The 22775-nt window shown below is 40.4% G+C and overlaps 1 protein-coding gene across 1 annotated transcript; it reads left to right on the forward strand.

Annotated features, from left to right (window-relative positions):
• The first annotated feature begins 1257 nt into the window (after positions 1 to 1257).
• ZC3HC1 (zinc finger C3HC-type containing 1) lies at positions 1258 to 10998 on the forward strand. The gene is made up of 10 exons (XM_053462734.1): positions 1258 to 1373; positions 1791 to 1905; positions 3628 to 3778; positions 4487 to 4570; positions 5571 to 5698; positions 6458 to 6615; positions 9097 to 9316; positions 9504 to 9677; positions 10202 to 10411; positions 10625 to 10998. Exons 1-10 carry the CDS (start codon positions 1258 to 1260, stop codon positions 10691 to 10693), a joined length of 1425 nt encoding a protein of 474 aa, XP_053318709.1. The 3' UTR covers positions 10694 to 10998.
• The last annotated feature ends 11777 nt before the right edge of the window (positions 10999 to 22775 follow it).

Genomic DNA, 22775 nt, shown 5'->3' on the forward strand with positions numbered 1-22775 from the left:
GCTACGAGACAACTGCAAGAGACTGATAGTGCACTTTGATGCGTTGCTTGTCTCGGCCCAGCTCGGAGCTAAAGCAGCATCCCTGCTAAGGCAGAAAACCGGTGTCCACCCATCATCAGGTTTAATAACTTATGACAGATGATGCGGAAGCTCTTATACCTTCGAGCTCAACGCTAACCTCAAACAAGCATCTGGCCCATCGAGTAATAATTCTCAGCACACCTGGTTACATGAAGACCTACGGAGTCCGTTTCCATTGACTTTCATTGGGGGCCATTTTTCAGATTTAGTTACCGCAGGTTTGTTATAAAGGTGTACCACTGGATACATCCCTTATTTACTTAATGAACGCGTGACCTTTTTTTTTTACCATCATGGCGTTATATTTGTCAGCGATAGCACATGACTTGTTCTGTAGTAAATCAGCCACTATAACCAACTGAACTTGTGATTACAGAGAAGTCCCATGAAAAAATATACTTCATCTTCAGCATAAAATCCAGTGTCGTTGGTCAGCGTTCACAAAAAAATCTGTGTTTTTATTTAATTTGGCTTCAATAAGCTTCTTTTATCTTCAGGCCTGGAGGCTGCCATATGGTTGATTTTTCATGCTCCAGTCAGCCAGCAGCCCATTTCTAAAACAAAATCAATGCGGGTATTTTTAATTTATGATTGACTTTATTTGCAAGTTGCCCGGTGCGGTTTACATATAACACGTGTGTAAACACGCTCTCTTATACATACGACTCTCACACATAAACGCATAATTCTTAGGTATCTGGGTTCTGATGCCATCTTTAGCACTGACGCTCACCTGGGAATCGCTGATTTGCATGCAACACCTCAGCCTATGTTGGTTTCATTCCAAGACAATATTATGAAGTGAGATGACATGGAAGACTCACCCATAAAGGGACTGTCAGGGGAAATGCGGGGCGCCTGCCCTCCCTTACTTCTGTGGTAAGAAGCAGGGACACTCCAGCCGTTGCCAGGGTGACAGCGCTACCTTTACCACTCTATTCCTTATACATAACCCTCATCGTGTGAATCAAATGAGAGCCTTGTGACGCGAACCCTTGTTTCATGAACACGTTTAATAATAATAACTACAGCAATGATATTCACATACGGCGCGTTGCACCACAGGAGTTAACACGTTGCTATAGTGATTTGCTGCTGATCCGGAAGTGAAGCACGCTGCCTCGTTTCCTCCGCTCAGCTGCGGGATTCGAAACATATGCTTCCGGTGGCACTAAAATGGCGGCGCCCAGCGAGTCGAGCACGGAGGTCTCGTTAAGATCTCCAGAGGGGACCCCCAGTAAAGTTCGAGATCTGATAAACGAGGGGATCGTTAACGAGGATAATGGCACCAGGTGAGGGGCTAGCAGGGGGTGCTGCATCGATTACCTTAATCGCGCTAGTTCGTGCTTTTAGTAAATGAATCGGTGATTGGCGGCAGTGTTATTTTTACGCCAAAACATATAATGTTAAGTAGCAGTTTTTGTAGGGTGTATTGCAAGGTCATCCGGCCTGTTGTTCTTATTAAAATGACCCCCAGGCTTAAAGTAAGATTGTGGTGGCAGTAGTTCAGTAAACTCACTGATATCAGAAGTCATTCATTCTACATCTCTTTCTTGCTCTTAAATGTCTTTTATCAGAAGAATAATAATGTTAAGTGTGTGTGAAGAGAGAGAAGCGTGTGTATCTATATTTACCTCTGTGTGCTCGTGCATGCACACACAATGTATGGATGTGTGTTTAAATGAAAGCTTTCTTAACTTGTTATTTAGAAAAGAAGCCCCTGTTTCAGCAGAAGAAAGCAATGACTTTGAAGGATCATCAGACGCGAATCCTAGCGAGACCACGAGTAAAGATGCGTTCTTCAGTAGAGTGGAATCTTTCTCAATATCCTTTTTGTTTATGATTTTTTGTAAAAAGTTATGCATTAGTCTTGGTTAGTTTATACTCCGGATTCTAGTGTACTGTGACATATTCTTTTGAAGGTGTGGATGGTTTTCTCTGTCTTGAAATGCCGTACATAAGAAAATCAAAACACATTCTGTATGGTATAGAAAACCATGTCCCATCTCATTCGTTAAATGTAAATATTCATTCTCTGAAGGCCACCATATTACCCGTTACGGTATTTTCTTTTCTGGAATGAAAGGTTTCCCTATTGAAAAAATAACCTGGCATATTAAAATGCACTTTTTTTTTTATATTATTATTATTATTATTGTAATCGCCTTTTACTGATCAGTTCGCTTAGTGCTACAGTGCAACATTGTCTAATACGAGCATGGTGAGGAAGCATTGCTTTTACTCGTCCTTACAAAGTAAGTGCATACTCCCTAAACAGTGCGTCTGAAAAAGTATTGTGGTTTCGCCTTCCTGGCTTCAGTATACATTATGGAGATCCATTGTCTGCGGTCTTCTGCTGCAGGAGAATGTGGCCATCTGTCTTTAATTTATAATGAAATCACGAAGGCATCTTCAGTGTTTGCTCACACATGGAATTATGCATTATACAGGGCCACCTCAGCCCTTCTTGCTGTAGCAACTGCAAAGATTGTAAGCTTGCGAGCAGGGCTCTCTCCACGTAATGTATCAGTTTGTCTTAGTCTGTCAATTGCCGTCTTGTCATACCCCTTGAATATATGTATTGTATTAAGCACTGCGTAAGCTGTTGGCGCTATATAAATAAGATGATGATAATAATGTTTACCCTGTAAACTGAATAGTGAAGAGAGAGAGTTGAAATTACAGCGAATAAACTCTAGAGATTTCATGTTGACTTGCGTAAAATGCCAGAAACTTACTACACCGGACTGCTGACTATTAACATTTAAAAGTGCAAAAGCTGAAGGTTTTATTTCTAGAATGATTCTTATCTGCCGATATAGTCTACCCATTTTTTCCCCTCTGAGAATATACCCTACAATACATAATATTGTATATGTGGATATAGCAGCAATTAGTCCCAATTTATTTTTGGGGCAAATGACATGAGCCCAGTATAGTTGATAAAGTGTCCCTTTCTAGCCCACAAAGTCAGCACAGGTTTGTTTAAGCTTAGCCCATGTTAGGCAGTATATGAATATGGTGCGGTTTGAATATTACGCATTAGGCTGAATATTAATCATTTCATAGATAAGATGTAAATGCAATTTGTGAGAATTGCAAGCTCCACCCTGTTCATAAAACACCAGTCCTTCTATAAACTGCATTTTGGAAAAGTGACATGAAAAGAATGCCATAGACCTGAAAATGTGTATTATGTTTAGTTCTTATGTTTTATTATTTATTTAAAGTGTCTATTGTCACCTACATGGGCTACGCGTGCAACTTTAGATGCATCGAATTGGGAAAAAAAATACTAAAGCAGGGGGAACCTTAAAGAAATAGAAAAAAAAAAATATATATATATATAATAGGTAATCATGCTGCCTTTATATAATGGGATGTGAGGTTTGCCGTTAACTAGTTTTTCTATGAGTAGCTGAACTTGTCCTGGAAATACAATATATTGGCTTTCCTATGTAAGCTGTGTAAAAGGTTGCCAGCAAACTTCCAAAAATGGTTAAATGATGGCTTGTCTTCTGCTACACATTTCCTTAACGTGAAAACTCATTGACCTGGGCAGGAAAGCCTCCAGAGCTGTCCCCTCTTGTCTGTGCCGGTTTCGGATGGTCCAACATCTCGTGTGACATGTTGAAGTGCTCCAGCTGTCTCGCCTATCTCTGTGCCAGCCTGCAACCAACCTTAGATGTCATCAAATGTAAGTAGATGTTTAATCTGTTGTTCTGTACTGGGAGCCAGCAGTAAACAGCTGGAAATCCTTAGAGGATGAGCGGGTGATGTGAATGTCGGATGATTTATAGCTATCGTTAGCGCCTGCAAGGAGAAAGAGGGCAGGTTGTGCTGCGCTTGCAGTACTTTACTCTTACAGTGAGTAGTTTTGCTGAAAACTGGCTTAAATCCAGATTTTTTTTTTTCTGTCTTGACTTGCAGTTCAGTGTAATTCCTTTTTCCATAACATCAGCTGGTAGACCTTACCCCAGGTGCTGGTAGGCAGAATTTTGTGGAAGATTGAACAGTTATTCTTATTTGTTTGTAAAGTGAACTTCTGTGATTGCTTAGGCTTTAAACTGTGATATACTTCTCATTCATGCAGTTATATCTTCCTTCAAATGTTAGGCTGTATGGGAAAGCCCCATGAACAAAAATGTTTCTTTTAAAAGCGGCATGGCAGTCATTCTATGCACTTAAATGTGTTATGTTGCAGCGACAGGGATAATTTAAACTAAGAAAAGGGAAATCGTGGCTTAACAAGCTCACGGCAATAAAGCTCCCCTTTTAGGGGACAAAAAGATGTATGATGAGATCTCCCTTTAAAAGAAATCCGATCTACGACCGTTAAGAAAGATTTGTACGGCATTTGCAATGTATCTGGAGCATATAAAATATTTTCTGTTTTGTTGCTTAGACAAGGAGCGCTGTGCGGAATTGCAGGAATCGCTGAAGAACGCGCATAAGAAGTACTGCTTCTGGCCTGATAATCCGTGCCCAGGTACAGTGTTAACGTATCCGCAGTCTGCCATGCTACACGTGAACAATGTGGATCCCTTTTCTCTTCAGTTGTATGTTTAGACATTATTTAAATGCCTTTCCTCAGAAAGGAACCCAAAGCTGGTGCACTTAAAATAAGCGTTAATGTAGAGAAGTTGTCTTCTTACCATAGTTGTGACGGAACCCTCCATCACTGGGGCCACTGGAGAGGCCTGACTGCCAGCCTCCTCCCTATTGACTATGGGCCCTGGGTTTGTAAACCCTTTTGTGGCTACCCCCAGCAGTATATCATCTCATCACTGTCTGAGGGATTATCTCCAAAAGACAGCCAGGATCTGCAAGGAGTGTTTTAATTTTAATATCAGACCCCTCCACCCCATGGTGCATTATTATGTTGTATAAATCAGTCTCTCTCTCCCCCCCTATTGTATTGTTAATCCCGTTACTGCCCCTGTTGTCTCTAGGAGGCAGATTAAGGGGGTGGTTTGTATCCCAATATCTTGTTTTAGGTTAATGTGTATTTTGCTGGATATATCCAGCCCTGTGTGTCTAAAATAAATCAGTCTTCGTTTGGTTTTACCCTACACTGAGTCTCAGCTAGTGACTGGGAAACCTGGGAAAGAGTGTGTTGTCCCAGGCTAAGGGAGCACAAGTCAGCGGGAAGTCAGTCGGACTATCCAGATCGTGACAATAGTCAATAATAATTAATTAATGACATGCACTGAAAGTTTATATGTATGGCACTTTGTCACAGAATTAGTTTTATATCCTCCATTTGTATTATTTTAAAAGGAAACCAGTGCCTTTCAACTAAAGTACAGATATCACTTTGAGAACAGAATCTGGCATGAATTAGCTAGGTTAGAAGTGGAATAATTTAGTTTATACAAAATAAGCCTGAGTTATTCCCTTTTTTTTTAGCAGATTTTTATTTTTTGTTATTGTGCTGTATGTTTTTAAGCTCTCCGCAGATCTATTTGTAATAACATTCTTTCACACAGATCATTACTGGACTCTTATGGTCACAGAGCCATCTGCCGTGCTGAGTGAATTTGTGGAGCGTTTCCAGAACCTTTGTCACCTAGAAATGCAGCTTCCACCCCTCAATCCCGAGGACTTGAATAACATGGTAAGAAAACCTTGGGACATGCAATCATCTCCCTGTTAGACACCATTCTGCGCATGTTTGATTCTCAATAAAAGTCTTTATGGTCCCGCAGGAAATTAAGACGGATGTCCTTGGACACGTAGCTTTATGGATTGGTCTGCTCAGCCAGGCATGTTTTAATTATAAAGCTTGGTTAGCGTTTTGCTTTTGTACTCGGTTATTGGAGTGTTAAGCCAATGCTCTCTTCTAGCTCTGTAACCTCTACAGGGTCTTGTTAATTTGCAATGGTTAAACCATGTGTCGGTTTGCGTGATTTCACACTGAAGTCGCAAGCCAAGAAGCTGTTATGTTGCAGAGGATCATAATACCATTACTTAATAATAATAATAATAAAAAATATTATTTATTATAAAATCATATTAATTACTGCTGTGCTCATGTTGTATGATGTGTCAGCACCGCATATGTTTTCATGAGCAATGTATTTTAATAAGGGGTGACTTCAGTAATTAACTAGTGAATTATGCTCCAATAACCCTTTTATCTGTACCTGCAGTGCTTTTATGGTGGTCTTGCATTCATAACTTCTTCAGGTGTAGCATGTATTGGCATAAGTAACCATAAATAAGTGCAAGTGCCACTCTACTATACTGACAGTATTTGAGGGATATCTAAGTTATTGTTCCAGAGCTCTTACATTTGACACTCTAAATACAGTAAAGTATTAGCCATTTACTAATGTAAACTTCACAACTAAATCTTTGCTGTTTCCACACTCAGGGACTCACTAAGGACATCGTGAGTTTACTTCTCCAACTCATAGATGATGAGATGAAACCTAAGGATGCCAGGGAAAATCTGTCTGCTACCCTGCCCACTGATTCTTTACGAGTCCATATAGCTGCCTGTATCCTGGCACTCTGTGGATGGAACAGAAGGTGTGTATGTCAGGGCTCGACAAATTTGGTTTGGATTTAGTAGCCAGCCAAAAAAGCTTTTTTCTTTTTCTTCCCTTATCGTATTTTTAAATCCCTGGCCCCCAGGGTTTATCGAACCTTGCCATACACCAACATACATTTTACACCCTCTAACGCCACACAATAACAGACACATGCTAACATCTTATGCTCACTAACACTTTACAGTATAACACATACACGTTAACATTCTATGCTCATGTACACCATACACTAATATAGGGCTGCAACAACTAATCGATAATAATCGATAATGAAAATCGTTGCCAACGAATCTCATTATCGATTTAGTTGAATCGATTTTTATCGATTATAAAATGATGGTTTTTCCAGAGCAAACGCTCTGAAAATACCCCTCATTATATAAAGTTTAGTCTGACTCACAGCAGCAGCTCCTACTTACCAGTCCCTCCCTGAAATCACTGTGACAACTGGCCCCGCCCCCTTCCTTCTCCCAGAAGGCCAGAACCACATGGCTGTGACACTCATCTAACTGAAGTATGAAATTAATATTTGGGCTGCTGAAAGTTAGGGAAGGTGGGGGTTAATTTGGGGGCAGTTCTGGTTAATGGGGTGTTTAGGGTTAATTTAGGGGCAGTTGTGGTTAATGGGGTGTTTAGGGGCAGCTATGGTTAATGGGGTGTTTAGGGTTAATTTAGGGGCAGCTATGGTTAATAGGGTGTTTAGGGTTAATTTAGGGGCAGCAATGGTTAATGGGGTGTTTGGGGTTAATTTGAGGCAGTTGTGGTTAATGGGGTGTTTAGGGTTAATTTAGGGGCTGTTGTGGTTGATGGGGGTCTTTAGGGTTAATTTAGGGGATGCTGTGGTTAATGGTGTGTTTAGGGTTAACTTAGGGTAGTTGTGTTTTGATGGGGTATTTAGAGTTAATTTAGGGGTAGTTATGGTTAATGGGGTGTTTAGGGTTAATTTAATGATGAGGACTGAGGGTTAATTTAATTAATTTAATAAAGTTAACTTAAGGTGCAGTTAGAGGTAAAGGGGGACAGACTAAAGGGAATCTAAATCCTGGGGGCAGTGAAGATTAACCCAGTACTTATTTATAAAAGTATGGTATCAGTGTGCTGTGAACAGGTCTGTGAATCTATGAGGGGGCTATGAGATATCTGGGGAGGTATAAGGCATATCTGGTGAGGATGGAGTGACATATCTGGGGGTATAAGGCATATACGGTATATAAGGCATATGTGGGGAGGGCAGCGTGGCATGTCTGGGGAGGATGGAGTGGTGGATCAGGGGGTATAAGGCATATCAGGCACAGTGGCATATGTGGGGGTAGAGTGGTATATGTGGGAGGCAGCGTGGAGTGGTATATGTGGGAGGCAGCGTGGAATATGTGGGAGGCAGCGTGGAGTGGAATATGTGGGAGGCAGCGTGGCACGTCTGGGAGGCAGCGTGGCACGTCTGGGCTCAAATGTGCATAAATTCGGGGGGCTGGTTGGGAAATAAAGACAAGAAATGCATTTTATCAAAGTTTTTTTTTTATTCTGCTGTTTGTATTTAACATCATTTGTTTATTAAATTATTTTAAATAAATGAAAAATGTACATTCATTTTTTTATCCGATTTAATCGAAAAAATAATTGGCCAACTAATCGATTATGAAAATAATCGTTAGTTGCAGCCCTACACTAATACATACACCCTCATGCTAATGCCATACTGTAACATAAACACTATACACGCTAGCACACACACACTGGCTAACACTACATATATATACACACTATGAACACCCACTCCCTGCACTACAACACAGTAGGCATACTGCCTCTGGCAGTATAAATTTTTACACATGCTGACTCTAGCTAGTATATGTGTGTATGTATGCATGTGTGTGTGTGTGTGTGTGTGTGTATATATATATATATATATATATATATATATATATATACTGATACACAACAGTATACACATGTACATATGTCCCAATATAACACATGGGGCAGGATAACCAGATGTCAAAAGTCCAAACTGAAAAATGCGCACCTCCCAAATGTGGCCTTTTATTACTTGTATCACTGTATTCGGGAGATATTGTTGAACACATATTGGGGTGGTGTTTGGCAGTGATATATACCTGGAGCCCGGACGTGTGGGGGGGGGAGGAGGAGAGAGAATTGTATCACAAACTGAGTGGTGGTAGAATTAGTGCATGTAAAGTGTTTTTTTTGTCCCCCCCCCCACTGTTTTATGTGTGTATCTAAACTGTCCATAAAGCTAGTGAGGGGGGAACATACCCAAAACATGAATTAACTTACCCTGAAACACTCTGTATACCTGGCATTTTCATCTATTATGTCTATAGGCCAAATATTCCAAGGTGACCGATATTAAACCACCCCATAAAACTATCTTCCATAATTGTTTTCCCCACTTTGTTAAAAGTACCTTTTCTCCCCCACCCCCAACTTGTCTTTTCAGCCCATCATCTCTGTCCCAGCCTCTCTCTGTCGTATATTGTAAACAGTGTACGAGGAAGGTTGGCCTGTGGAGTTTCAAGCAGCTGGACACTGTAGACACTGACACATCCCCAGGGACTCCTGTCACTCCGGTGTCTCCAGGAGAAGGGCAAAGCGATCGAACACCCTTGGGTGTTATGAACCCAAACAGGAGAGTCACTCGCAGCCAGGACATTGAACAGGTGAGCTTTCCTCCAGTTTTTCTGTTCTGAAAAATGGGAAAAGTCTGAAATTGACATTAAGTCCTCACACAGGATCATTGTCTGAGGTTAAGGTTATCTTAAGCAGAGGAACAGAAAGGTATGGGATTACCTATGAGGTGATTGACAGGTAGACTGACTTTTATTGTTTCGCCTTTACTCACTACAGAGCCCTTCTATGGTCTACACACGAAAACGCAGCTGGGAACTTTCAAGCCCGGCAGAATCTGAGGCGTTCAGAAGTCGTCCAGTGACCCGCAGCATGGGGCAAGATGCTCCAGAACCGGGTTCCAGTCCATATCGGAAAGTCAAGAGGCTCCGTCTCTGTTCAAGCAGCAGCTCAGTGAGTTCTTGTGTATTAATACTTTTGGTTTTGCTGGTATTTTTTCTTTTCCTACCTGCCAGAGAGCGAAAGGTTGACGAGTAAAACGGCACTTTGTAAGTTTAAGACTTTTTGGAGGTCATAGACTGTATCAGAAAACATTGTCTCCGTCTCTTTATGGTGCATTTATGTTGATAATTATATGTTGTCCTACGTACACAAATCAAATCTATGTGTATATGTATCGTACGGTGTATTACTGATATTAACTGCTTATACTGGATATTACTGTATATGGCTTTTTAAAAATTTATTTAAAATGTTTCATTGTTTAAAGCTACACCCCTTGTTAACAGTTATTTGGGGAATATATTTTGGGAATAAGAAAAACTAAATGAAGTGAAATGGAAAAAGGTGTACATGGTAGAGAAAACAAGCAACAAGTGAATAAGTAGGTTATTTAAAGAGAGAGAGAAAAAAAAACAGCAAGTTGTGGAATTATGGCATCTGATGTTTTCCTTTTCTTCTCAATGTCTTCTACATAGGACACATCTCCCAGGGTTTGCTTTGACCCTTTGTATCAGCACAGGCGCTGGTGTCCATGGGTAACCGTGTACAAGACAGGCACAGCAAAAGAGACTGATACCGTGAGCACTAAAGAGACGGAAAGGGCAATGGAATGTGGCTGGAAAGAAATATTACAAGTGCTGCTGGCAGATGTCAAATCCAGATCCCTCACTGAGCAAGACTCCTCGGTAAGTATTATCAGAAGAGGGTGGGGAACTAGAGCTGACGTGGGATCTTGATTTTCTGCGTTATAAAGCTGGGAACGTGTTGTATGATGAATTATAGAGCGATACAGTAAGCAAACGGTATGGCCTATTCATCAAATTGATTCTTAATTGTAAAAGCAATGCCAAGATCAAATATAGCTAATTCAATCTATATTTTGTTGTGTTTCATTTTAGAGTGTATCAGAAAAGTCCAGCAAGATCTTCAGGCTCTTTCGGCAGTGGCAGACCATCACTTCATCATAAAAACCACTGGATACATAATCTGACCTCTTTTCAGTGTCCCTGATACTGTATATACCTGACTGTATTGTGCAGCCTCCAGTTTCTGGCATCTACAAAGTTGTCTGGACTCCAGTGCACCTAACAGAACTGTATTGTGTAAGACAAGTTTGCGTTTGCCTTGATGCCATGGCATTAATGACATGGCTGATATGCTGACCTCCTATATTAAGAAGTTGAAAATTAAATACAGAGGCTTGATGTTGGAAAATCCCCATCCTTTATTTGCATACCAATAAATGACAACTGGAGAAGCTGGTGGCTTTAAATCCATTTGTTTTGTATAGTAATGTTCAGCACTGCTAACATATATGTCTAAATGGGCACATTTTTCTTAAAATGTGCTTGAATAAGATGTGCAGCGTTTGTTAACTCTTTGCGTTTTTATCTGCCTAGTAAATGCGCATCAGGTCTCCTTACCGCTTCTCCTCATGCCTTTGCTGACCTGTGCATTCACTTTTAAGCATGGTAGCATAGTCTGTTTTAACTTCTTAGTGATTAATCATTTTTAACACCATTTTATACCCGCTCAACCAAAATTGTTCTCCCAGGTCCACAAATAAATGGATTTATACTACCATTTTACTGCAAGGATCACATTAAAAATAAGATTTAAAAACTATTGCATTATTTGCCTGTGGTAAACGATAGGAGGAGTTGGTGTTAATCACCACCTTGACTAATGAAAGTCTATGAAGAAAACAACCTCATGAAGATTCAGCTCAGTGTAGAGCATGGGAAATTATCCAAAATATCCAGATGGACAACAGCGGCAGCCTCCAGGTCTGCAGATAAAGGAAGTTAATTGGAACAAAAGGAGATAACATTTTTTTTTCAATGTTGAGCTATACTGCTGTACAAAGTAAACTGTTTCAATGCAATATCCCCTTTAACGTCACAAATAGCTGCCCTGTGTTACATAGTTGTACAGTGTGAGCTGTATTGGAAGCGAGAACTGTAGTAAGAGGATACCACACCACCTTTTAGTATTTCACTCTACATAGATGGGATTCCACACCTCCTCTAGCTACAGCATGCTGGTAGTCCTCGGTAACTTCATAGAGGTTTGTAAGGTTAAGTTTAGTTCTGTGTCCATTATTAGTGTATTCGATTTACATGGGAAAACCTCTTTTCCCGCAAATTACAGTATTTAGCTAAGCCTCTGACACTCTAGTTTTAGATGATGACCTTTTGTTCTAACATATTTCCTCAAATAAAAAAGAGGCATAATCTAAAGCTAGAGGATCAGAGGCTTAGGTGTGATGTAGGGAAGCTTTACTTTAATAAAAGAGGGTGATAGATAAATGGAAGAGCCTCCAAGCAGAAATGGAGATAGCATGGGATAGGCAGAAAGCTATCTCGGAATCTAAAACAAGACCAGGCGCTGATTAAGGCGTGAGTCCTTATATCCGGAAAAACAGGCATACTAGATCAGGCGAATAGTTCTTATCTTCTGTCAAATCTATATTTTCTATAACTTCATCTGAAACACAAATGAACCCTCGACTTATGTAAGTGGATCTTTCCACAAAAATATGCGTAAGCTGAGTGTTACGTAACTCCGAGGCATGTTTTATTATATGTATACTGTACCTTAGTCAGTTGAGGTAGAGGCAAGGCTGGGTGTGGTGGAGGTGGTGGTGGTGGCGGCACATGAAGCAGACTATGGCTCTTCTCCTAATGTAGCGTCAATGCTGGTGCTAGGTTGATCTCATTTCACCAGAAACGTTTGTCAAAGTTTGAACAGTTGCCCCTTTTTTTCCTCTTCGTAATATGAGAAGACATGGTTGACTATGCATTAAAACCTCAAGCTGAAGTTTTTCTCCAACTTAAACAATTTGTGCAGCCACCTGTTTTTTTTGTTTTTTTTTAAATGTCTCATTGTCTGGGAACACTCAAATCTGGAACAAGATGAGGCGTTAAGTGCTTCCAGGCACCTTTAATCCGACCCTGTGTCACTACAGCCCAGGCTTTATTTTGTCGTAATTGTTATGCTTTTGCCAGAATTCTCACGTTGTGTGTTTGGGGTTGGAGTCGAGTGCGTCAAAGGCTTGACTGAATGTTACTCTCGGATAGTAGGCTTTAAAGTTGGAGATGGCTTCCTGGTTCATTGGCTGCAGTACGGAGGGAGGGTTAACATTTGGAGAGATGTTATTGAGATCGATGGAATATATATATATCTCGGCTTTGAGAATGGTTATCCAAAGAAAAAAATCCTTGTTGATACTGAAAATTAGACATTGAGGAAGATAGGGCGCTTCCTTAACGATTGTTTGCTTGCTAACTTTCTACAAATGAATGTAAAGTAAAAATATCTGGTCTACTTTGGGTCTTCAGTCTACTTACTGTAGATCAAATAGTCGCTGTCTCTTACATAGTGCAGAAGAAGGAGAAAACGCTTAATAAATGTAATGCCTGGGTCTAAAAACAGCTTACACAAAAGGCACTATCCGCGATGCGTTACTTTGATTTTGGCATGTCTGTGTTTTCCCCCTTCCATTTGTTTCTGATGTGTTAATAGAAGGATGGTATGTGGGACTCAGCACCTGTAGGACTGCTTAGCGTGAAATTTGAAGGATTGTAGATTAGAGTTGCTTTTAGTAGTGAACTGAACACAACACATTATTTAGATTTAAAAGTGTGGTCATTCATTTAATGACGATCCCTGGCATAATTCTTCAAATTGTGTAATTCGATTAATATGCAGAGCACACAGTTGATCTTTTTCTAGTTATTTAGCATGAATGTTTTGTGATCATTGTTGCTATATAAATTCCTTTTCTTTGCTCCAAGAACTGGGGAAAAAAGAATAAAATTCAAAGGTTGGGCCAACAACTATATCCAAATATTAAGTGATGCTACATCTTCTATGAATATCACAGGCTAAAAAATTGTACTTAATAGACAGGATTTGGCAAACACAAACTGATAGGTTTGTAGCCCTTTTTGCATGTTAAATTGGTGAGTCAATATGAGAGAATTGGGCAGAGCTAAATATTCCAGAAAGACACCAAGAATCAACTAAGTTGCCCCCTCCGAGGATATACCTTGCACCCCTTAATACTCTCCCACCTTCTATAAACCGAATGGTGGGTTACAAATCTCTTTCTGTCACTGGGCAGATAAAGCTGCCAAGAAAAATATTAATGGCATAAAAACGGGGGTGTCACATTTTATTTCACGTGGAAAGTTACTGGCAGCTTACAAACTCAAGTAAACTTTGATGCTGAGAGGTTCCTGTATCCTTAATCTATTTACTTCATTTATAAATCAAATTATCGCTTCTGATTACGTTTCTTTCCTGTGTAATTAATTTACAAATATCATCCATCTGTCAAACTGCTAATTAGTTAACACGGATCCAGTCTGACAGCAATCTGGATTTGACCCATTTCATTGACCATGTCAGGAGAAGCCGGTTTTCTGTGAGTATTAATATTATAAAACTTGTCAAAATGTTGACAAAAATGTACACCTGTATTGTGATTATGGAGGCAGAGCTACTAGAAATGTGGAAAGGTAGCAATTAGGATATGAGTGAACGGGTGTGCGATGTGATAGACATTAGTAAATACATAGCGATAGGTTTAGTCATGCCGGAAACATGTCGGAGTGACACACTAGGAGGGTTGGGTGTAAACTGAGAAAAAAAAGCATGTCAGGGATGAGAAATAGATGGCAGCGTAATCAGTAATTAATTAAAGCCACAAGCCATACAGTAAAGGAGCAACAACATAGGTGTGTTTGTTTCAATTGGTGCATGTTGGCTTGGTTGATCACACAGAACCAAATAACTGAACGCTTATACGGCCTGTCTCCTTTAGGCCTTATCCCATCCAAAGAACGATGTTTTTCAAACCCTCTTGCCATTCGCTGGTATCATGGCACTCTATCAGTTTTGAGACAATTAAAATAGTTAATATCATTACCATCAACCATCATTTATATAAACATATAGTAGCTTGTTTTCCAGAGTTGATTGTTACCCAGCGGCGCATGGGTCTTACACGTGATGTCCTATGTAATATGGCACGCTTAGGCGCACACATTAATCTCTAGACACTGATTTCCTTTGCATTTTATACCTCGCTGTCCCTTAAGCAACTGGTTTTGCATATTTGGTTGACTTTCCTAAACAGCTCCGCTATTATCCGCTTAAGGTTAAGGTTGACTATTAACCTGGCAGTGGCTCCTGGACTGATGGGGCACCATCTTACCTGATCCAGGCACAACCAGTAGGAGTAAGATTTCTGTAAAAATACCTTGTGAGGTCACAGGTAACATTCCCGTTCTAAAATTCCTTCCACCAAATAAAAATAAAAAATATAAAAAAACAAATAAAGACACAAGGACTCATATATTTACTTAAGTACTATTATTTTGAAACATAAAAAATGGAATGATGAGCTCTTGTGGATTACCTTTAGCCAAAATGATGATGATGGTGTTGTGAGGTTTGTAACCTTCAAAAGAAGGTGTGAAAATATTTGCCCTCATAAGTATTTAACTTCAAGACAGCTATAGGCCCTGATCAGCTACCCTTTAAAGTCTTAGTCTAATTTGAATGCACTTTCATTACATGTGATAGACTAATGATAAATAACACGCTAGGCTACCTGGTATGTATTATTGAGGTCACTTGTTAAAAACAATTTAAAAAACTAGGTTTCTTCAGCTTGGGAAGAAACATCAATGTAATTCTTAACATAACTACAGCTTTCTTCGCTGTAAGTAGACTCTGGCAGTCTTGTACAATGGGTAAACAGAACATAAATCACATAATTTAGATTTCCAAAACAAAAGTTAAAGAGGGCCCTGCTCAAAGAATCTTACAATCTACTAGGGATTTAGGTTAATACAAATATTAAACGTTAACAGTTACAAGTTAAAGACTGAAAGCATGCTTAGCAATGGAAATTATTTCAGGATGAAAGGACAGATCAGGGTTCAAGCTTCTCTCGGTCTGATCAAGTCTAAGTGCTTTTCATCCACATTTACCAAACCCTCACCTTCCTCCACAGGCACCAGAGATTATAAAGGATCCTGGGCCCTTTATTTCAAAACAGAGGAAGCATTAAGCTGTACTACAGATTTGAGCCAGTGGAAGGACAGACCTCGGGTATCACAGCTCATCCTACCAGTTGCTGTTGCTGTTAGCCAAGATGTGATGTGAAAGAATGTAACTATCCACGAGATAGACCTAAGGCTACCCTGAACACAGGAGGCCAAAACATCAACCAGGGTCCACAGAATTTGTTTATATGATAGAATCATCACAACCAATATGAAAATATATTTTTTAGTGGATATAAATGTTGAAGTTATGTTTGTGTCTTGATCTACGATGTGATCTTCCCTTTCCTCTTCCCTTTCCTTCTTCTGTAATGTCAATAAACTACTGAGGTTTTATGACATATTATACATTTACTGTCAAACTTACTGAATACAGTATAGATATACAGACCAACATGTGATATTTGAAGCTACCAGACGGCCAACTGATCTCAAATATATACATATAATATTCTTGGAGAAAGAGGGAGCAGTGACCGGTGCCCATATCCGGTGCAGCAGCTCCATACATGCACCCAGGATGATGTGGCTGATGTCAGCAGTCACTTAATACTGGAGCAATAGCTGGTGGGTAAGTGACTTACATTTCGTTCAAGCATGGGCTCAGGTGTCATCAATATCAGTAGATTCATGGAACTCAGAAGCAAGGGTATGCACGAGAGTAGTCAGGCGGCCAAGTTCATACAGGGAGATCAAGCAGCTGGTGAGCAGAATTGGAATTCCAATATCTAGGTCAGGAGCAAGCCAAGGTCAAACCAGGTGATCATATATCAAGCAGGCCAAAATAGAATCCAGAAGCTAAGTCAAGATCCAGGCAAGATCAGAACGAAGCAATCAGGATACAATAATTCAGGAAGCAAAAAGAAGAATGGATCCAAAGAGGAACAAGCTCGGTCCGCAACAGGTATCCAGGAAGTGGACCAATACAAAGGGTGCAGTAGAATACCTGGACACCTACTGAGTGTAGTGGAAAGGCTATAGACCTGAACCAAAAATGCTAAGCCCATGGGAGACTTCTGTCCAGCAGTCGCGTCAAATTCCTAAATTCCACATTACCTGAGGCGTCCACAACCTCCCTATCCTATCCCAGGTATGCGCATGACGTGAACGATGTGCATATTACAAGGCATTTATTCATGTTATTTTTGTGCATTTATGGTATATTCCAACATGAACATGCCACCTCACTTTGCCATTTCTGTATTGGTACGTGTCGTGTTACTATTTAGTTTTTATCCCAACCCATGCTATTCCGCATTGTGCCTATACCCTGGTAGAGGTAATAATTTGCACGCACTTTAAAATATTTTTATAGACATCCACACCGCTTACTTCTGCTGAGAAGAGGCAAAGTCAAATTTTAAACCCCTGACATGACATAACATATCAGGGTGACACCTAGGCGCTAATGTCTGGTTTGAATGTCACAGAATGTAGGGATTGCTCACTGTTGTGTGAATAATGATCCCCTAGACATACTTGTATGCCCTTATTCAGCAATTAAAACATAAAAATAGGATAATTACATGGGAGTTGCCGGCACACACAGAAAAACCTGAAATCTATTGGCCTTGTCACCATGGAGAGCTAACAGGTAAAAGTGAACAAAATACTTGCGGTTATTTAACATTTTTATAGAAACTTCAATTATTGCATCATACTATCCATAAATTATCACACTTCGTACACATCATCCTCAAGGAGAAATAAGATATGAGTATTATGACAATTGGCAATTAATATTGTACCGTAAGCTCATTAGGGTTCCATAATTCACATCAGAGGGCAGCTATTGCTCTGTTTATCATGCAGACATAATCATTTCTTTACCAAGTGTGATTTTATAGAGAACACATATAAAATAGGTATATTGAATTGATGATTGCAGATTGAGCTAGAATTGAAGAGCAGACTGAACAACAGCTAAACCAATCACTTGTGAGCATGATGACATCACACTTATTCTGAGCGAGGCCCTTTGTTCTCTTGGGAATGTGATATATTCCTTCTGTTTTTTGCACTAGTGAAGCTCACAAAACAATCATTTATTATATTACAATTCCAACAGCAGAAAATACATTTTTTTCATCAGTACTGCTGCAACAAATTCACCGCTATTTTCAGATACATACATCTTCCAGATATACATCACGAGTCCTTAATAGTAGTAAATTATTTTCAATTCACCTGCTTCTTTCAGATTTTAAATATCAAATGTAATGTAAAAACAACTCGATACAATTTTTTATAGACCTACAGAATACTAAGAGCCCTGTCTGTTAAGCTTTTCCAGAACCTCTCTTAGGTGGATCTGGCAGGGATGGTTAAGTTAGACGGGCATTTAGGTTGGTCAGCCAGGGCCTGCGTATTAGAAGCCAGAGCGAGCTCTACTGAGAGTTGGGCATTTATTTGATTTTATTTGTTTGTTTTGGGCATTTTTATACATTTTATATGAAGTTTGTTACAAATTACTAATTATGTGCCTTATTACCCCGAGCCTGGGCTCTTGAAAAGTGTCACTAATTGTCACAGTGTGTACGTAAAGAGACAGACTGTCAAATATACAGAAAGGTCCTGGTTTAATAAACAGTAAGTTGTGGATAAGTTGCTGGTTTTTCATTACCATGGTAATACCATATGATGTCATATTATGTCTTTTTTTCACATTGCCAGGGAAATCTATTAGCGCCCTACTAATCTCACATTTGAAAAATATGTTGACTGCTCCTTTAAAATATGATTGTATCCCTTATTGTAAAGGCATCTGTAATAATTACAAGTGATGTAAAATATACCTACATAGGTAGATACAAAAGTTTTTTGTGCCAGGCTGTGTGATGTGTGATTTACAGAGTGAGCAATGATGGAGACTATGTTTTAGTGTAAGTATGAGAGGGAGAGTGTGTGTTAATGTGTATATTGATGTGAGTGCGTACGTGTAAGAGTGTGTGTTGATGTGAGTGTGTGAGTAGGTACATTATGAGGGGTAAGGAGCTGGGACATTGAGCTATACCTGCACCCGCACCAATAGATTCCAGCCCTCCTCTGATGATAGCACAAAGATTGTTTATGGTGCAGTCAAAATGAAGCCTATTGCCAAATAACTGGACATCAATAACTGATTTGTGTGCTCAGCCTACCTGCGTGTTTTCTGTACCTTGTAAAAAGCCAAGCTGTAACACACATTTGCGTTAATATACTGCTGTGCTATGTACATAGCAACAACAACACATAAGTACGGGGAGTGTTTTGGCATGCTTTCATAAATGATCTCTGTACCCTTCAGTTTTCATTCGGATGGGCCTTAAATTGGAAACATTCAGTAAACCTCAAGTAATACAAAGGGAGTATTGTGGGATGAAATATCAGCATGTCAAGGTGGCCATGTCATTCGTTTTCACAGTCACAGCTGCACACAGAGCTCACCACGAGGGCACGTAAAGGGGCAGTTAGTGCAGCTGGTCATTTGCTCAATGAGGTAGTGAGGAAACTGCTTCACTCCTCTTGATGATGTATCACCAGCTGTTGCCGAAATGTCTGCAGGACACCAAGAATATTCCCCGCATGGTAGAATGCAGTATATATAGGTATGCAGTGAACACTCACGATCTGATAGATTGTAAGCTCACAAGAGCAGGGCCCTCTCCCCCTTCTGTACCAATACACGTCTGTTTATGTTATTAGGTAATTTGTTATTCTCTCTTTCCGTCACACTTAAGTAATCTGATGGCAATCGATAAAATAAAATGTAATGTAACAACTAATATAATCTTATATATTATAAGAATAAAAATGTGCATATAAAATCCATATTGTTTTGATCATATTTGTTTACTTGTCTGGCAACTGTTTTGAAAGCATGTCTCTGAAATGATTAAATGTACTGTGTAAGGCCATCAGTGAGGATTAAAGGGTCATCAGTGAGGAAGACGTTTATCTGTGTGCATCTATGAGCATGTCCATGTGCTGGTGAAGTAATCTCATAGAGCAGGGCTGGTGTGAGTAAGAGTGAATGAGAGTGTGAGAAATGTGAGTTGAAGTGAGTGAAAGTGTTAGAAAGCATGGGCAAGAGTGAGTGGACGTGTGAGTAGAGAATGAGTGAGCAAGAGAGTGTGAGCTTGAGAGAGTGTAAGAATGAGTAAATCTGAGTGAGAGAGTGTGAGATAAAGAGCATAAGAAAAAGCGAGTGAAAAAACAACAAAATTCTAATAACATTTCAGAGCTCTCTGCTTCGTTTTCGTTTGTGTCGTTGGGGTTCCCCATGTTTTCAGACATTCCTACGAATTAATGAAATTGGCAAATTTGGTTAAAATGTTTACGGATCTGGATGCACAAATCTAATTTGGACTAAAAAATACCACACACACATTCCTAATGATCTGAAATGGAGGGAATATTCTTTCAACATATGTTGGCTACTCAAAAGACCTCTACTGTCAGTAAATAGCAGCGCGAAGGCAGCCTTGCGGGACTGCGCAAGGTACAGTGCCTGACCGCCCGCAAGTTTTTTGGAACCGCCTCCCAATGCAGTCCTCTACTTTGCACTTATGCATCTGACTATGTAAGAGTCCACACTGTAAGATCTCTCCTCTCTGGAGGCCCTATTACCTGGGCTCATCACCTCATCTACACTAACAGTCTTTTTCTGCAGTCCTGGATTGCCTTTAGCCAAGCCGTGAGTGAATTCTATGAGGACCCCAAGGGATGAGTCCCTGCCGAAACCACTATTTGTAAGTTATGTCAAGGCAGACGACCAGTAGAGGAATACGTTGCTGACTACTTTCAAGTAGCTGTTGAAACAGCCTGGAATGAACCAGCACTACAGGATCAGTTCAGTCTTGGACTGGTTGGGAATTTAAAGTATGAATTGGCCAGAGTAAATGCTCCAGAGGCCTTAGCAGATCTGATTCAATAGGTTATACAAGTTGACCGATGACTCAAAAGCGTTATCTGGAATGAGCCTCATTCACAGGCCAAGCCTGTTATCTGGAGTGCTCCTCATTCACAGGCCAAGGCTCCCTTCCCTCTTCCTCCAGTTCAGCAACCCATGGTCTGCCCTCCTTCTGCTCAGACAGACGAGGAGCAAATTGGCAGGACTCGGGGTCCTCTATCTGCTTTGATGCCAGAACTTTTGTCTCTATTGTGGTGGCTTGGTACACTACATTAAGAACTGACCAGAACTAGCCTCCAGAGGCAAGGCCTCTTCCTCCGTCCTTTATCCCGTGTTAGGACGAGGCCTGGCTCCAAATTTAAGTAAGCTGCGGCCCCACTTCAGGGCGGGCACCCCCCTGATGAGTGCCACTCAGAGCAGACCGCCCCCCTTAAGGTACGTTACTGCCAGAGAAACAATTAATTTTGGCAGCATTTACACAACAACTATTATTATTACTATTATCTTTTATTTATATAGTGCCAACAATTTACGCAGCGCTTCTTGATCCTAGACGTTTTGTATTTAATCCCTTTCTGTTAAGGTTTTTCAAAAAAGACTGAATAAAACACATTGAGCATGTTGTGTTCCAAATGTGTTTTATTACAGGGCCATGGTACTTACTGTCCCCATCTGAACGTTCCCAGCATCCCCATTTGACGTATCACTAAGTCCTAAAAATGTTTATAAAGTGTCTTCCTCTTCACCTTAAAACCACTAGCAATTTATATCCCAGTTAAGTTGTGTAATATTTCTATTTGTCAGATAGTTAAAATGTTTGATCAATGAATCAGTTGTAGTACTGGCACAAAAAATCAACTAATTCCATCACTGTATAAAAAAACTGCAATGATAAACATGAAAATACATTTTTAACTATTTCAGTTCTGATAACTGATTAATGTATTCATGTAATGAAAGCCAGGAGATAAGCAACGTATTTCAGAGTCATGCATTGCGTACCCCTCCAAGCAGTCCGGTTAACTTTGACACTCATAGGGTTAATATCCATAGTCAACAGGGAAATGCACTTTAACCAGCCAGCTCTAGATTGTAGCTTGACATTAATTAGTCACTTTTTATTTAATACTCACAACCAGCATATAAAAAGCATCCGGAAGCCAAATTGACCCATGAAACTTCTCAGCCATACAGACAATGCCCTCTAGGTAAACCAGGCATCACATCTGACTCATGTAGCATAATAAAACCAGTTATACCTGTTAATGCCCCCTCCTCCCACACTGGTTAAATTGTATAACCTAATAAATTAAAGCTGCTATTACATCAACAGCCAGTATGTTGTAAATAAAAATGTCATTACTACTTATACAAGGTACATTGGGTGCAAACAATCCAGCTATAGTAAGGTGTAGGTTGTATATTGTTTTTAGAAATGGATATACCACTGCAAAGCATAGGTGGGGCAAAAGTCTATTGTCTTTGGATAAGCATGGGTGAGAGATGAGCCTGCCATCATTAATGCCTGCATTCAGGAATATGCCCCATCGATGGGGTTTGGCTATAACAATACAGATATATATATACCGTATTTGCTCGATTATAAGACGAGGTTTTTTTCAGAGCAAATGCTCTGAAAAATACCCCTCGTCTTCTAATCGGGGTCGTCTTCTAATCAGACCTCAAATAGAGGTCTGATTAGGAGACTAAGATCCAGATCCCCCGCACCGCTGCAGGGGACCTGGATCCTCCTGTCTCACCCGACCCCCCCCATCATACACACTTACCGGTGCTTCCTGATGTGTTGCCGGGGCAGCGGGTTGACGTCTACGCGATCCGCGTAGACAACGTCCGCTGCAGCCGGAAGGAGGTGTGGCTAGCAGCGGGGGTTGTCTGCGTCCGTCGCATACACCTTCCCCGACTGTCAGATGCGGCACCGGTGCGGGGAACTCTGATCTCTGACAGCCGGGGAAAGTATACGCGACGGACGCATACAAACCCCCGCTGCTAGCCACACCTCCTTCCGGCTGCAGCAGAAGGCGACGTCAACCCGCTGCCCCGGCTGGAAGCACCGGTAAGAGA

The sequence above is a fragment of the Spea bombifrons genome, chromosome 4 (assembly GCF_027358695.1).
Source record: "Spea bombifrons isolate aSpeBom1 chromosome 4, aSpeBom1.2.pri, whole genome shotgun sequence".
Lineage (NCBI taxonomy): Eukaryota > Metazoa > Chordata > Amphibia > Anura > Pelobatidae > Spea > Spea bombifrons.